Source organism: Cajanus cajan, chromosome 6, assembly GCF_000230855.2.
Source record: "Cajanus cajan strain Asha chromosome 6, NIPB_CcT2T_4, whole genome shotgun sequence".
In the NCBI taxonomy this organism is placed as follows: Eukaryota; Viridiplantae; Streptophyta; class Magnoliopsida; order Fabales; family Fabaceae; genus Cajanus; species Cajanus cajan.
The window spans coordinates 49,363,586-49,381,177 of NC_138522.1; the positions used below are offsets into that span (position 1 = coordinate 49,363,586).

The window sequence follows — 17,592 nt, forward strand, 5'->3', positions numbered from 1 at the left end:
AAGAGAAGAGACACTTCAAAACAAGGAACGAATTAATTTAAGTTAGAATAAAAAATTAACGGAGTTACGTTAACCGCTTCCGTCGTCATTTGGCATTTTGCTACGTTGACTTTCACTTTTTGGGGGATGAATACATAATTATGCTTTATGCTGATGAATAATTCTAATTTTTCCGATCAACTATTTTTTACTGTATGATTTTTGGTCTAGTACTACTTATGTTTTGGAAAATGCTACGATGTCTTGCAGGCCAGCAATCTGTTTTACTTAGGTTGCACCTATAGAAGCTTTAGTAAGGAGAGTGGGTCAAGAAAAGGGTAGTCCATAGAAAAAGATTTATAGGTCAATAATTTATAGACATGTTTATGATAGAATATTATGACATTATTTGATCCTGTAGTTGATCTCATTTCGTGGGAAAACTCATTTATTTTTGGTTAATGTAATCCCTTATGAAAGGGAGTTCTTACTCTCTTCCATCTCCCTCATATTCTGATGGGGTAGCTGATGATGATATGTCTGAGGTAATTTGTCATCCTCTGCATACAAACACCGACTTCTTGTGCTTTGCAATTGAATTGAAACAGTATGGAGACGAAGTTACTGAGAATTTAGTAGATTTATAATAGGAAGTAATTAGACAATTTTAAAATTCTGCTACATTTCAAACATCTTTAGTAAGCTTTAAAAAAAATTGATACATTTTTAAGCTGCTCAATAATGCATAAACTAAATGATTCTCCTGCCCCTTGAATTTTTTTCAACTTTGAATTTATTGATACTTGAATAGATGAAGTAGTTCTAGGAACTTATTGATAACCAAATAGTAATAATGAATTTTAACTCAATTATTGAGATATAAGCAAAATATCTTATATTTTTAGTAAGAGTGAGAGTTGATTATTTGACCAAGTAAAATCCTTCTCTCATTCTCATTCTCATTCTCATATATGACACTGCGTGCAAACCAATTATAAATTTGGGATTTTATTTCTAAAGGGAAGAGGGCATTCAGAATATTTTTACATTAATAGAATTAAAAATTCTTTTAAGAAGGATTTCCAACAGAAACCAAAAGAATTTGATACCAAAATTCAGAAAGGGAAAAAGCCGTTGGGTGCATATGGCGTATGCAATCGGTTCATTTTTTTTCCAACTACAAAATTATAAAATAAAATAAAATAAACCTACCTACCTTTAATGAGCAAAAGACAGTTTCAGACTTTCAGTACTTTTTTTTATTTTTCACAAGGTTCCTAAGGCTTGCTATTAACATTGGCATGTGGGGTATGGACCTTACAAATTTATTCATTTTTTTCCTCATACAGGGAGTTCATCCCTGTGACAGAAGAACCGTTAGCCAGTATGAATTTCTTTTGCTGCTGTTGATTTTTCACTGGCATGTACTTACATTTCAAGTGCCTGAATGCTTGGCATCTAATTACATTCTCAGAAGATGTAACAAAGACATTAATATACAATTCACTTAGAAATATGTCTAGATCAAACTCTACAATCTGACACTAATTACAACTTACACCAAATCTGGAAAATTCTACCATATAAAGCATTGCAATGGAATCAAAGCAGTTTATTTAGGCTAAACTAAGCTACTGTTTAAAAATTAGAACATTACAGATAGCTCCTATTTATGGAAGTACACTAGTTTCAAGAATAAAACTTCATTAGATAGACATCATCGTAGGATTACAGTATGGTCAAACCAATCTCTTTTCGAACTGCTTCAGCTGTTTCATTCTTAACTGGATTTCCAGATACATCAGTCACATAAAAAACATTCATGGCTTGGGAACCTTATGTGCTTTTAGAGACTAATTTTTTCAGGGTTATTGAACGACCATAAAGTTTGTAGTGGTTTTACATTAACAAATTCTATTTTGTGATGATATAAGTTAAGGGTATTAAAAAACAAATGAAGTGATCATATAACGACTAAAATTAAACAAATTCAATCGCATTGAGTTGATGGAAAAAAGAATTAATTTGAAGATACAGGTTCATGACTCTGATTTAGGAGGTAGCAGGTTGGCAAAACCAACCGCAGGAGTTGGAATGGGACGAGTTTGGTTTGGCCAGGCCATGACATGCAGCTGAATCGTCTCATATTGCTCTATAGCTGAACTCAGAATCTCCTTTATTTCAGATTGGTCGCAGCAATGAACAAGACCACCAGAACAAGCATTGCTTGGCATTATGCTCTTGCATTGCAACCGTGATATCACCAGAAGAAACCCACTTGCACTTGACTCTTCATACAATTGTCTCATTCCAGCACGATCAGCTGCTGAACCTGTAATCACTGAATAGATGCACACAAAGCCCTGCACACGTACGTAAACCTTTTAGTAAAACAATTTTTTTATCAATATAAAATATTACAATAATGACATGACGGCAGTAATGTTCAAACCTAAGATCTTACATATACTATGTCAATCTCATCACTAAGCCGATACCAGTAGTTTAGTAACACATTTTGAGGAGAAATTAGTATTAAGCACGTACCTCTTCAGTTCGTTTAATTTCCATGCCAAAGCGCACCTCTCTAGGTCGAGGGACTAACACGAATGAAATTTCTGCTAGTCCTGGTAGAAACCACAGCCTTATACCATGCATTATTTGGGTAGCGTTGTTTATTTTTTGTTTGTATGTAGCTGTTTCCCTTTTCCAGAAATGAGTTTCCCCCTGCGGTACAAGTGGGGTTGAAATTGATCTACTATTAGTTCATTATATATCTTAACTAAGCTACTTGAGATTTCTCAACCAATACTAACATGGCAAAATTTCAAGCTTATAAATATGAAATAAATTAAGAATTTATTACCGTGGAGGGAATTAGTTCTGTTTGGATATTGACAAAAACAAGAGGGACCCCAGAGGAAATTGCTGCACTAAACCATGCCATGCACCTAGCTGTCGTAGTATGGATGCAGTACTCACTAGCTAGGGGCATAAACAGAATGGAGCTTATTACAGAACAGCATTGATCAGGCATATAGGTGGCTACTTTCATTTTCCAGTCATAATTCATCCCACTTCTGCGGAATTCTCTGCCCCTCTTGTTCACTCTCCTGCTCATTTCTGCAAATTAGAGACAACTCACAATGTTTAACTGCTGCCACAATTGCATTAAAAGTTTTCATGTCGAAAAAGATCCTTCTTAATTAGCTTGTTAAAGTATGAGTTTAATTTTGATACACTTGAAACGTAAAAATGTCAACTAATTAGAAATCCCCTGAATATGATTTTTAAAGTAATTCTTACTGACAAAAGCCAACAATTTTCAATTATATAATATTTTCAGGTATCTTCAGGTTGTTAAAGAATTTTCAAGTAGCAGAAGATCCTTCTGAGGTTGCTAAAGAATGAGTTTAATTTTGATACAAGAAGTTTACTATTGTCAATTAATAAGAAATCATGCTAAAGTAATTACTTTTAAAGTAACTATTACACATGACAACATTTTCCAGTTATATAACATTAAATGACAGAATAAAAATTCTTTGTATTATCGGTATATTCTAATTAATTTCAAATAGTATATTAAGCATGTATAAGAATATATAATTATCTTGAGCTTCAAATTAATCCCCTCTAAACATAGACAAGAATAAATAACTACCCTTCTGATATATGTGTATGTGTGTTAATTAGTGTTTAATAAAGCATGGACAAGAATAAATAACTTGATGGTTCCAACTTTTGATTGTTGCTTAACATATATGAAGACTTGATGAAAAGAGTACCCTGCAGTTCATTGCACTGGTCTAATGTCAGATCCCCTAATTCTGCAACATGTCTGTTATCTGTTGCAGCTTGGATAGTATACTTCCTTTGAAGTATGGAACCCCTCTGCTGCACAACGCGTGCTTGGAGTTTCACTAAGGTATCACCTCTTCTAACCTTTATCCATATGAATTCCACCCGCTGGTTAATCTTGCCAAGCTGAGAACTAAGTTCTGAAGTGGCCTTGACAGGTAAAAAGGAATCATCAGCACCATGCTCAGAAAACCCTTCAATGATGTCCCCTGGTAATGGCATGCTCTCATCCCACTCTTCTGCCACCTCTTGCTTCACTTGTCTCACACAAACAAGTGCCTGATGGTCAGAAGTAGCCATGTCCTCCCAGTAGATGAAGCAGGATTTGACCATGAAACTCGATCCAAGTTAACCCCGCAAAAATATTCATATTATGGAGAATTTTGTTTGGTTTCTTGAGTCCACGTCTTAATGGTTAATTAACGTTTTTGTATCGTATCTGCATGTATATGCTTTTAGCATGTTCTCTTCTTAGCTTATATAATATCGTCCTTCGTACCTTTCTGATAAGACTCTTACCATAATAATGCCAAGCTTTGGCCAGCTCCACATTATCGTTACCGACGGCAAATTATATTTTATCTGTTGTTATTTTATTTCTAAGAAAAGAATTCGTATTATTAATTCGTATCAAAATAAATAAATAAATAAATAAAAACGGAAGAGGTTATTTCTTCCTTTTTTACACATTACTAGTATCAATATACGGTTAGCGATAAAGGAATGAGATAGTATGAATGTAACTTCTACGGATAAAAATAAATAATAGGTATGAGAAAAGTTTATTAATAGACTAGTACACTATATAGTATAGTATGTTAATAGAATTTATAAATAATGGTATAATGTGATAGTCCTTAAACCATTGAAAAAGATAATTAATTTGTTTATTTTATTGGCATATATTTGTGTAAAATTTCCCAGTAGTTTATATATATATATATATATATATATATATATATATATATATATATATATATATATATATATATATATATATATATATATATATATTCAATCATTGACATGTATAATAAATGTATTAATTTATCAATAACTACTTAAAAGATACCTTTGTAGTTTCTAATTAGTTAGTAGTGTAAAATGCTTTACAATAATATTGTATACAATTTAAAGCCTTAAAAAAAACCTAAACAAACAAAAGGTAAGGTGCTTTAATTAATTATTGAATTTATTTGCTATAAAATAAAATACACTCTTTAGACAATAAAATATAAATTATAATTTTAAAAACTAACTATCGAAATTTTAACTTATAATTTGTTATATTTTTTTTTATTATATTACAAATTGTTGATTTTTAAACAATAATTATGACCAGAACTTTATTTATTTCTAAATTATAACGTTTAGAGTTTAAGATTTTTAACAAATATTGGTCACTAACCGAAACGAAGATAGCATGTACAGAAATTTAAATTTAAATTCTTGTCCTATTATTTTTTCTTCATAAAAGTATTGTGTTTATTTATAAAAAATATAAATGGAAAACGTTATATTCTTTCATAAAAGTATGTATTTTTCATGAAAAGATATCGGTAACTAAGGTTCATCCGTGAAAGAATGTCTTTTTACCAACAGATATAAAATGTGTCTTTCATTTAAAGACGTGAGACATGTCTCTTCACTAATCGTTATAAGTATATCTCTTTCGAGGATTGTATCTCTTCATCAAAAGATATAAAATTTAATTATCTATACTAATATATATAAAGAGAATACCTTTTCAGTAATTACCTTGATTTCTATTTTTTTAGACTATTATACTTTTTATTTTAAAAAATTAGAAAAAATATTGTTAATCAAATTTAAAAACTTCAAATTAATGAATCTATACTAATCTATCTATACTAATATATAAAGGGGATACTCTTTTCGGTAACTACCTTGGTCTCCACTTTTTTTTATCATTATACCCTTTTATTTTAAAAAATTAGAAAAAATATTTTTAATCAAATTTAAAAACTTCAAACTAATAAATTTATATATAAAGGGAGTATCATTGTCAATAATTATTTTTGGTTTTCATTTTTATATGGACCATTTTATCCTTTGTTTATTTTTTAATAATTATCTTTTTATGAATAACTTTTCATTTTTTAATTTTTTTAATTTTTTCTTTTAATACAATGTAGGCATGTAGTGCCTTTTTCCTACTAGATAAATAATATAATCATATAAATAATTTTACAAGAAAACATATATGATAGAAAAGAATGGAGGAACAAATATGCACGAACTATTTTTGTTCCTTTCGATTCGTATAAACATATCCCATTTGCATGAATTATCCAATACGAGGTGCCTCGGCCCCTCTAGTAAAGATAATTTTATTTTATATTTAAAGAAAATAATAAACCTATGTAAGATATAAAACAAAATATGTTTCTATCATATATGTTTATACGAATTGAAAGAAACAAAAATAGTTCGTGCATATTTGTTCCTCCATTCTTTTCTATCATATATGTTTTTTTGTAAAATTATTTATACGATTGTATTATTTATCTAGTAGGAAAAAGACATTACGTGCCTGCATTGTATTAAAAAAAACAAAAAAAATGAAAAATTACTCATAAAAAAATAATTATTAAAAAATAAATAAATAATAAAATGGTCTATATAAAAATAAAAACAAAAAATAGTTATTGACAATGATATCCCCATTATATATTTAGTATAGATTTATAAATGAAATATTTATTTTCATTTATAGAAAATATCTTTAACACGGAACTTTATAACAATGAAAAACTATACTAATTACATTTCGATGGAATAATTATAACAATGGAAAAACTATACTAATAACTGAATTGTAATTTTATCTCTCGTATTCAAAGTATCAATTGTAATGTTATTATTCGTTATAAAGTTTCAATTAAGGTTAAGATTTAGCTTATAGGATTTAGGGTTTAGGGTTTAAAAGATGTAAATAAGAAAAATTAGAATTATACCTATGCTTTCAAATTTCAATTACCTTCCCCCGAATTTTCCAATCCTTAATTTATTTTCAATTATTAATAATTATTTGAAAATATTTTTTAAAATTAATTCTTAATTGATCATATTGAAATTTAATTTTTAAAAAAAGGTGGTTGAAGTTTTGTTCGTGCAGCAATGTTTCGATATCTAATTAACCTTTCAAGTTTACTACCAATTAAATTGGGTAGAATGGCCACAAATAAATTGATTAAGATAAATGTCATTTTTTTTTAAATGTATGTAACTACCTTTTTTCTTTAATCATTCGATACACAACTTCCATACAACCCTGTGCAATATTATAAATATGCATGGAAGTAAAAATCTGTGCAAGGCATATCAAATGGAAAGGAAACAGTTGGAAGGCACAAAGAATCAGAATTGGGAATTGGCATCCAAGACCACATATTTTAAAACCAATCATTGAAAAATTACGTCCTATAATTAGAAGGTATGCATGCTAGGTTATATATTCTCCACAGAATATAAAATGTTGTAGTGAGAATTTATTGGGAAAAAAACGTAAACATAACGTTTATTTCAACTCTCAAGTATGGACAACTTAACTTTACAGGATTCATAAAAAAAGTTACACTTATCCACACAAACACTCGCTCACCACCGAGAAAGTCTAACTATATGTAAACAACAGTCTAAAAAAATCTAATAACCCACCTCCAAGCAACATTTCAATCCGACTCACTTACTATACTTGGAGCATTTCTATTCCAGTTGGGGCAAGTCCACCACAATACTCAACCATTTCTTGTTGGAGTCTTTGAATTTCCACTCGAGTTTTTTCCCTTGTTCCTGGATTAGCCAATCCTCTTCTGAGCACTGTGATCTTCCTCATATTACTTTTCACCTGAGCACAATAACTGCATGATGTTAGCAAATCAAATCACATAGAGAAACAGCAAAAGATTGCAGTATATAGCAACCTACCTTTCTTTGGGGCCATCTATATAACTCTGCCTTGCGACATACTTTCTTCACCACAGAAGTGCTTACTTCCAGTAGTTTCGCTGTCTCCTTAATCGGTATATGGAAGTAATCGCTCAAATCACCCAATGTCATCTTCGCTACTCTCTCCCTCTGTCAAATTCAATGCAGGCAGACACAACTAATTGTCAAAACTCAATTTTTCAACAGATTAAAACATGTATGCACACGTGCATGCGCATGATGCAGCAACACTTCTTAAGAAAACAAAAACTATAACCTGAAGTCGTCTAGCATTTGAAGCCATTTCATTCTCAGGTTCATGCTCCGGCTCTTGATCTTGCTTCATGTCATTTTCTACAAACATAACGATTCAAGAATGAAATTGTCATAATAATGGATGAGGAGAAAACGTGACAAAGACCGACCTGATATCAAATCATCGTCTTCGTCACTGATATCTTGAGCCCAATCCATTCCAGTGCTGAGGGCATCATAATACGCAGACAACGGATCATCCATAATAATGTACCCGAATATATTTTGCTGCTCACAGTACTGTTTTAGGAAACTCTTAATTTCTTCTTTTTTTCTGTTGCAGAAACTGGTAACCACCCAAAACAAAATGACCGTTAAAAAATGCAGATAAATGTAATTTTATTATTATTATTTTTAAACTAAAAAATAACAATGAAAAATTGTTTTAGATAACAGTTAGCGCTCGAGAGTGACATGCATGCAAATAGTAGTACCCAGACTATGAGTTAATTAGAACGTACTCAACCATTTGATAATTGCTTGAAGGATCACCCGGAGTGGTATTCCGGATTATTGCATGGCTAATCATCCCTATCGTTCCATGTATCTCAAGCTTGTCAAACCTAGAACCTGCCATATATTATTTCAAATTTAAAGAAAATCGAAACGGGAAATAAATAGTTAAAACCAAAAAAATAGTGTGGAGGCCATTTATTTATTTATCTATATATGGTGACATGAGTGAAAACTTCATTACCATTGGTGTGAATTATTTGTCTAAGAACTTGACAGCAACTGCAAAAGAATGGCTTTGGTGACGGTGGCCAATGCGGAAGTGACATCATATGTTCATGTTGGTAAATGAGTGGACCAATATTCTCAAATTCCGGTTGACTGAAGTTACCGAATGTTTCTCCATTGATAAAATTATCATTTCCATCATGCAAGAATTGATCTTGCATCATGTGTTCCTTACCCCTCATGGTGGATGATGAACCCGCTACACAGTTAGCAACTCCTTTTCCATTTGGTTGATTTTGAATCACTGGATCCGGCAAGAAAACACACCTACCACCAAAAGAAACATGTTGTTGCTGCAGGGGCTGCTCATTGGGTACCTCATCATTGGATAAATAGACAAGTGGGTCCTCCTCCTCGAGGAAGTTTTGGAGAAGTGTAATGTCAAATGGGTCAGAACCAAACAAAGGAAACTCCGAGACACTATCCATGGATGCGTCACAGGAAAAATTGAAATGTGTGTGGTGGTGGTGGTAGCGGCGCCAGAAAGACAGGGCCGCTACGATAAATTTTTGAGACACGATTGGAAACAACGGTAAAAACTGTGAAAGACATGTCTGAATGCAGGAGAATTATATAAGGGAGTAAGAGGCTCGAAAGGCGGTTATTATGAATGTTGGAAAATTGAAGTCGCTTCGGTCAGGCTTTTCAAAAACTTCATAAAGAGTAGAGGCACTTCAAAATAAAAAAGAAGGTTCTGAGAGAAAACATATTTTGTTTTATATCTTAAGTACGGTTTATTATTTTCTTTCAATATAAAATAAAATTATTTTTATTAGAGGGGGCGAGACCCTTCGTACAGGAGAATTTATGTAAAAGGGATTGTTTATACGAATCGAAAGGAACAAAAATAGTTCGTGCATATTTGTTCCTTTTCATTCTTTTCTATCAGATACGTTTTCTTGTAAAATTATTTGTACAATTGTATTATTTATCTAGTAGAAAAAAAGCACTACGTGTCTCCAATATATTAAAAGAAAGAATAAAAAAAATGAAAAGTTACTCATAAAAATATAATTATTAAAATATAAACAAAAGATAAAATGGTCCATATAAAAATGAAAACAAAAAATAGTTATTGACAATGATATCTCCGTTATATATTAATATAGATTTATATATTAATTTGAAGTTTTTAAATTTGATTAAAAAAAATTTCTAATTTTTTAAAATAAAAGGATATAATGGTCAAAAAAAGTAGAGACCAAGGTAATTACCGAAAATGGTATCTCCTTTATATATTAGTATATATTATTATAGATTAGTATAGATTCATTAGTTTGAAGTTTTTAAATTTGATTAAAAATATTTTTTTAATTTTTTAAAATAAAAGGGTATAATAGTCCAAAAAAGTGGAGATCAAGGTAGTTACCGAAAAAGGTATCCCCTTTATACATTAGTTCAAATAAAACAAAAAAATAAATAAATAAGAAAAAACTGAAAAGTTACTCATAAAAAGATAGTTATTAAAAAAATAAACAAAGGATAAAATGGTCCATGTAAAAATAAAAACCAAAAATAGTTATTAACAATAATATCCCCTTTATATACTAGAGAGGCCGAGGCACGTCGTGCCTCTAATAATTATACATAGACATAATATTAGAAATTTTAGAAGATATAAGATTTCTTTTTTACATTCAAGGTATAATAGTAATAAGTAATGTAAAATTATTTATACGATTGTATTATTTATCTAGTGGGGACCGAGGCACTTCGTATTAGATAATTCATGCAAAGGGGATATGTTTATACGAATCGAAAGGAACAAAAATAGTTCGTGCATATTTGTTCCTCTATTCTTTTCTATCATATATGTTTTCTTGTATTATTTATCTAGTAGAAAAAAGGGACTACGTGTCTGCATTGTATTAAAAGAAAAAATGAAAAAAATGAAAAGTTACTTATAAAAAGATAATTATTAAAAAATAAACAAAGGATAAAATAGTCCATATACAAATGAAAACTAAAAATAGTTATTAACAATGATATCCTCTTTATATATTAGTATAGATTTATTAGTTTGAAGTTTTAAAATTTGATTAAAAAAAAATTCTAATTTTTAAAATAAAAGGGTATAATGGTCAAAAAAAGTAGAGATCAAGGTAGTTACCGAAAAGAGTATCCCTTTTATATATTAGTACTAGAGAGGCCGAGACACGTCGTGCCTCTAATAATTATACATAGACATAATATTAGAAATTTTAGAAGATATAAGATTTCTTTTTTACATTCAAGGTATAATAGTAATAAGTAATGTAAAATTGTTTATACGATTGTATTATTTATCTACTGGGGACCGAGGCACTTCGTATTAGATAATTCATGCAAAAGATATATGTTTATACGAATCGAAAGGAACAAAAATAGTTCGTGCATATTTGTTTCTCTATTATTTTCTATCATATATGTTTTCTTGTATTATTTATCTAGTAGGAAAAAGGCACTACGTGTCTGCATTGTATTAAAAGAAAAAATAAAAAAAATGAAAAAAATGAAAAGTTACTCATAAAAAGATAATTATTAAAAAATAAACAAAGGATAAAATGGTCCATATAAAAATGAAAACTAAAAATAGTTATTGACAATGATATCCTTTTTATATATTAGTATAGATTTATTAATTTGAAGTTTTTAAATTTGATTAAAAAAAATTCTAATTTTTTAAAATAAAAGGGTATAATGGTAAAAAAAAGTAGAGACCAAGATAGTTACCGAAAAGAGTATCCCTTTTATATATTAGTATTAGTATAGATATATTAGTATAAATAAAAGAAAAAAATAAATAAATAAGAAAAAAATGAAAAGTTACTCATAAAAAGATAGTTATTAAAAAATAAACAAAGGATAAAATGGTCCATGTAAAAATAAAACAAAAAATAGTTATTAACAATAATATTCCCTTTATATACTAGAGAGGCCGAGGCACTTTCGTCCCTCTAATAATTATACATAGACAAATATTAGAAATTTTAGAAGATATAAGTTTTTTTTTTACATTCAAGGTATAATAGTAATAAGTAATGTAAAATTATTTATACGATTGTATTATTTATCTAGAGGGGGCCGAGACACTTCGTATTGGATAATTCATGCAAAGGGGATATGTTTATACGAATCGAAAGGAACAAAAATAGTTGGTGCATATTTGTTCCTCCATTCTTTTCTATCATATATGTTTTCTTGTAAAATTATTTATACGATTGTATTATTTATCTAGTAGAAAAAAGGCACTACGTATATGCATTGTATTAAAAGAAGAAAAAAAAATGAAAAGTTACTCATAAAAAGATAATTATTAAAAAATAAACAAAGGATAAAATGGTCCATATACAAATGAAAACCAAAAATAATTATTGACGATGATATCCCCTTTATATATTAGTATAAATTTATTAGTTTGAAGTTTTTAAATTTGATTAAAAATATTTTTTTCTAATTTTTTAAAATAAAAGAGTATAATGATCAAAAAAAGTGGAGACCAAGGTAGTTACCGAAAAGGGTATCCCCTTTATATATTACTATAGATAAAAAAAAAAAAATGAAAAGTTACTCATAAAAAGATAGCTATTGAAAAAATAAACAAAGGATAAAATGGTCATGTAAAAATAAAAACCAAAAATAGTTATTAACAATGATATCCCCTTTATATACTAGAGAGGCCGAGGCACTTTCGTGTCTCTAATAATTATACATAGACAAATATTAGAGATTTTAGAAGAAATAAGATTATTTTTTTTACAGTTAAGGTATAATAGTAATAAGTAATGTAAAATTATTTATACGATTGTATTATTTATCTAGTGGGGGCCGAGGCATTTCGTATTGGATAATTCATTTAAAGGGGATATGTTTATACGAATCGAAAGGAACAAAAATAGTTCGTGCATATTTGTTCCTCCATTCTTTTCTATCATATATGTTTTATTGTAAAATTATTTATACGATTGTATTATTTATCTAGTAGGAAAAAGGCACTACGTGCCTACATTGTATTAAAAGAAAAAATAAAAAAATAAAAAAATAAAAAGTTACTCATAAAAATATAATTATTAAAAAATAAACAAAGGATAAAATGGTCCATATACAAATGAAAATCAAAAATAGTTATTGACAATGATATCCCCTTTATATATTAGTATAGATTTATTAGTTTGAAGTTTATAAATTTGATTAAGAATATTTTTTCTAATTTTTTAAAATAAAAAGGGTATAATGGTCAAAAAAAGTGGAGACCAAGGTAGTTACCGAAAAGGGTATCCTTAAAGGGGATATGTTTATACGAATCGAAAGGAACAAAAATAGTTCGTGCATATTTGTTCGTCCATTCTTTTCTATCATATATGTTTTCTTGTAAAATTATTTATACGTGTATTATTTATCTAGTAGGAAAAAGGCACTACGTGCTTGCATTGTATTAAAAGAAAAAATAAAAAAATGAAAAGTTACTCATAAAAAGATAATTATTAAAAAATAAACAAAGGATAAAATGGTCCATATATAAATGAAAACCAAAAATAGTTATTGACAATGATATTCCCTTTATATATTAGTATAGATTTATTAGTTTGAAGTTTGTAAATTTGTTTAAAAATATTTTTTCTAATTTTTTAAAATAAAAGGTTATAATGGTCAAAAAAAGTGGAGATCAAGGTACTTACCGAAAAAGGTATCCCCTTTATATATAAAGGTATCCCCTTTATATATACTAGCAGGAAAAACGCACTTCGTGCCTGGATTGTATTAAAAAAATGAGAAATTACTCATAAAAAAGTAATTATTAAAAAATAAATAAAGAATAAAATGATTCATGTAAAAATAAAAACTAAAAGTAATTATTGTAAAAATGATTTATTAGTTTCAACTTCTTAAATTTGATTAAAAAATATTTTTTCTAATTTTTTAACATAAAAGGGTATAATGGTCCAAAAAAGTGGAGACCAAGGTAGTTACCAAAAAAGGTATCCCTTTTATATATTAGTATAGATAGATTAGTATAGATTAGTATAGATATATTAGTATAGATAAAAGAAAAAAATAAATAAAAAAGAAAAAAATAAAAAGTTACTCATAAAAAGATAGTTATTAAAAAATAAACAACGGATAAAATGGTCCATGTAAAAATGAAAACCAAAAAATAGTTATTGACAATGATATCCCCTTTATTTACTAGAGGGGTCGAGACACTTTGTGTCTCTAATAATTATACATAGACAAATATTAGAAATTTTAGAAGATATAAGATTTTTTTTACATTCAAGGTATAATAGTAATAAATAATGTAAAATTATTTATACGATTGTATTATTTATCTAGTGGGGCCGAGACACTTCGTATTGGATATTTCATGCAAAGGGGATATGTTTATACGAATCGAAAGGAACAAAAATAGTTCATGCATATTTGTTCCTCCATTCTTTTCTATTAGATATGTTTTCTTGTAAAATTATTTATACGATTGTATTATTTATCTAGTAGAAAAAAGGCACTACCTGCCTGCATTGTATTAAAATAAAAGATAAAAAAAATGAAAAGTTACTCATAAAAAGATAATTATTAAAAAATAAATAAAGGAAAAAATGATCCATATAAAAATGAAAACAAAAAATAGTTATTGACAATGATATCCCCTTTATATATTAGTATAGATTTATTAGTTTGAAGTTTTTAAATTTGATTAAAAATATTTTTTCTAATTTTTTAAAATAAATGGATATAATGGTCAGAAAAAGTGGAGACCAAGGTAGTTTTTGAAAAGGGTATCCCCTTTATATATTAGTATAGATCAGTATAGGTTAGTAGAGATTCATTAGTTTGAAGTTTTTAAATTTGATTAAAAATATTTTTTCTAATTTTTTAAAACAAAATGGTATAATGGTCCAAAAATGTGGAGACCAAGGTAGTTACCGAAAAAGGTATCCCTTATATAGTATAGATAAAAGAAAAAAATAAATAAAAAAGAAAAAAATGAAAAGTTACTCATAAAAAGATAGTTATTAAAAAAATAAACAAAGGATAAAATAGTCCATGTAAAAATAAAAACTAAAAATAGTTATTGACAATGATATCCCTTTTATATATTAATATATATTTATTAGTTTGAAGTTTTTAAATTTGATTAAATTAGTGTGCTTTTTCTATCATGGATGTTTTCTATTATTTTTTTTTTGTTCCTTTGCATGAAGTTGGCGGTGACATAGTATGGTCGAAACTAAACTATTGTCATTTACTCAACAAATTCAAATTTCATTTCGACATATATACCTACAATTTCACAAATTATAATTTCTAACATATTTAATTGAAGATGATTTATAAAAAAAATACTTCTCAATGATGTAGTTATCACAATCAAAGTATTATTTTTCTTCACCATATTTTAATATATACTAAAATTTCAATAGAAAAAGTAACAAAGAAATTCATTAAAAAAATATTGGAACATTAAAGAAGATGATTTAAAATATATTACAACTTGAATTGAAATGTGATTCATACCGAGATATAGTGTGATTGAGTTTGAAATACAGAGAAAATTGAGAATCGATTGGGATGAAAAAATCGTAGAGGGTGATATTGTAAAAAAATGTACAAAAGAGGGAGAAAAAACTTTTAAGAGTGAAAAGATAAAAATAGATTAAAGCATAGGTATGTTCAACGCTTATTGTTTTTTTTTTTTTTAAATAGTTATTGTTTTAAATTAAAAGAGAGTTACAACCAATAAGGATTGAAATAGGATAAAAAAAATGGAGACCAATACCTTTTTGTATTGTTTTGTCTTAATTTTAAGTTATATATAAATTATAGAAGTTATAGATTATAGAATAATCACATGTTTTAAGGGTAAAATAGCGTGGATATCAAAAGGATTAATATATGTATTGTTATAGATTATAAATTATAAATTATGGATTATAGATTGTAAATTATAGATGATAAATTATAGATTATGGATGTTATAGATAGATGCATGTTATAAATACTAAAATACAATATAAATTTCAAAACATTGATAAACAAATAATGTGTATCTACCACCATATAGACAGGGACGTATCTAGGTTGTCCATAGTGGGGCACTTGCCCCCACTTCCATTTGATACATGCATATTTTCTTTATTTAAAAAAAATTATATTTAAAAATAAAAATTATATTTTAATAAAATCAACATACATATTTAAATTATCATATGTATAAAATATAAATTTGAAGGAGATATTCATTTATTAGATGTTTGTCAAAATTTTGAAGGAGTTCTCTTATATAATAAATAATATTCCTTAATAACGAATCAATTTTTTTAAAAAGTTTAATTATACTATATATATATATATATATATATCTTAATACTCATATATAATATAATATGTTAAAAAATTAATTTTTGTTAAAATAAAGTTTGCAGCATATATGTTTACCTTTTGTGTTTTCTATTTATTATATACGTTGATTAAAAAAAATCAAAATAAGAAAGATCAAAAGATTTGTACTGTATTTAGAATTTTTATTATAAAATATATTTTAAAATAAATTATCATCTAAAAATACATATTAGATACATGTTTATATCATAAATAGATTAAACTTAATTTTATAAAATTTAACTTATTTTTTTTAATATTTTTTTATTAGTGTTAAATTATTATAAATTAGATTTTTAGGATTGTAGTTCTAATCAAATTTATGGCAGATAAATAAGTCATATTTAGGATATATATTTTTTAAAAATTTATGTTCAAACTTACTAAATTATAATATAATCTAGTATGACCTAATTTATTTTTATCTTTAATTGTAATCGACATGGTGATAGGTTAAAGATACCAACCACTCCACTCAACCTATTTTAGCAAGTTAGACAAGTTTAGAGTTTAACTCAACCTGTCATCTTAATTTAAACTCACAAATTTTAAATGTGTGATAGTTCAATGACTACTAAACTAACATGTGTTACAGTTGGATAAATATTGACATTGCACTGTCAAGATCAATAATACAACATTTTTTGGCAACATAAAATTATATGGGAATCAATATATAATAACAAAGTATGGGAATATGTGTGGGGTGACTATTGTGTAATGTATTTGGAATACAAGAAACAAGTGTGTATTTAAGGGTGAAAATTTTAATAGAAGGGAATTGGCACAAAATATAATATATACATTTTGGTTGTGACTTAAATCGTTATCTCAATTCCAATATTCTTATATATAATGGATAAATTGCACAAGTGTTTGTATCATGTAATAAAATGTTGAATTATTTTATTTTATTTTTGTATTGTGGTGACTTAAAAACGAGGGTTTGAATTAGATTTATAATGAATTTTATACAATGTAAAATGCTTAACAAAATATCATTGTATGCTTAACTATAAAATATATGTTAAGATTTCAATTAATAAGATTTTTTATTGCTACATTTAGGAGGATAAAGACAAGTAGAAAAGCTATTAATTTTTTCACATATATATTATGGCATAACTTTTAATTTGTATATATTAATGTAATAATTTGCTTATTTAAAAAACCTAATTTAAAAATCCTAATCATTAAAGATAATTAAAATGATTTTTATAATATACATTTAATTTTAAACTAAATGCTTAATCATATATTAATTCCTACATATCAATGAAAGATATGCATCGTTAAGATTTTTAAGAATATTTATATAAGTTTATATAAAATTTGGTAAGTTTGATTTCTTGTTTAACAAACTCTAATCATAATTTAATAATTTTT

General features: G+C 27.3%; 2 protein-coding genes across 3 annotated transcripts; both read right to left on the bottom strand.

Moving 5' to 3' along the window:
- Nucleotides 1-1,355: 1,355 nt before the first annotated feature.
- On the bottom strand, nucleotides 1,356-4,655 carry LOC114915209 (uncharacterized). The gene is made up of 4 exons (XM_029269575.2): nucleotides 3,768-4,655; nucleotides 2,846-3,102; nucleotides 2,527-2,706; nucleotides 1,356-2,342 (listed from the first exon to the last, which is right to left on the bottom strand). The coding sequence occupies exons 1-4, from the start codon at nucleotides 4,171-4,173 to the stop codon at nucleotides 2,019-2,021; spliced, it is 1,167 nt and encodes a 388-aa protein (XP_029125408.1). The 5' UTR covers nucleotides 4,174-4,655; the 3' UTR covers nucleotides 1,356-2,018.
- Nucleotides 4,656-7,309: 2,654 nt separating this feature from the next.
- Nucleotides 7,310-10,115, bottom strand: LOC109790026 (uncharacterized). 2 transcript variants are annotated; one of them, XM_020349111.3, is made up of 6 exons: nucleotides 8,804-10,111; nucleotides 8,568-8,676; nucleotides 8,217-8,392; nucleotides 8,069-8,145; nucleotides 7,792-7,941; nucleotides 7,310-7,711 (listed from the first exon to the last, which is right to left on the bottom strand). In XM_020349111.3, the coding sequence occupies exons 1-6, from the start codon at nucleotides 9,273-9,275 to the stop codon at nucleotides 7,553-7,555; spliced, it is 1,143 nt and encodes a 380-aa protein (XP_020204700.2). In that variant the 5' UTR covers nucleotides 9,276-10,111; the 3' UTR covers nucleotides 7,310-7,552. The 2 variants fall into 2 exon arrangements, with proteins under 2 accessions (XP_020204700.2, XP_029125409.2); XM_029269576.2 differs by having other exon boundaries at nucleotides 7,594-7,724; nucleotides 8,804-10,115.
- Between the last annotated feature and the right edge of the window lie 7,477 nt (nucleotides 10,116-17,592).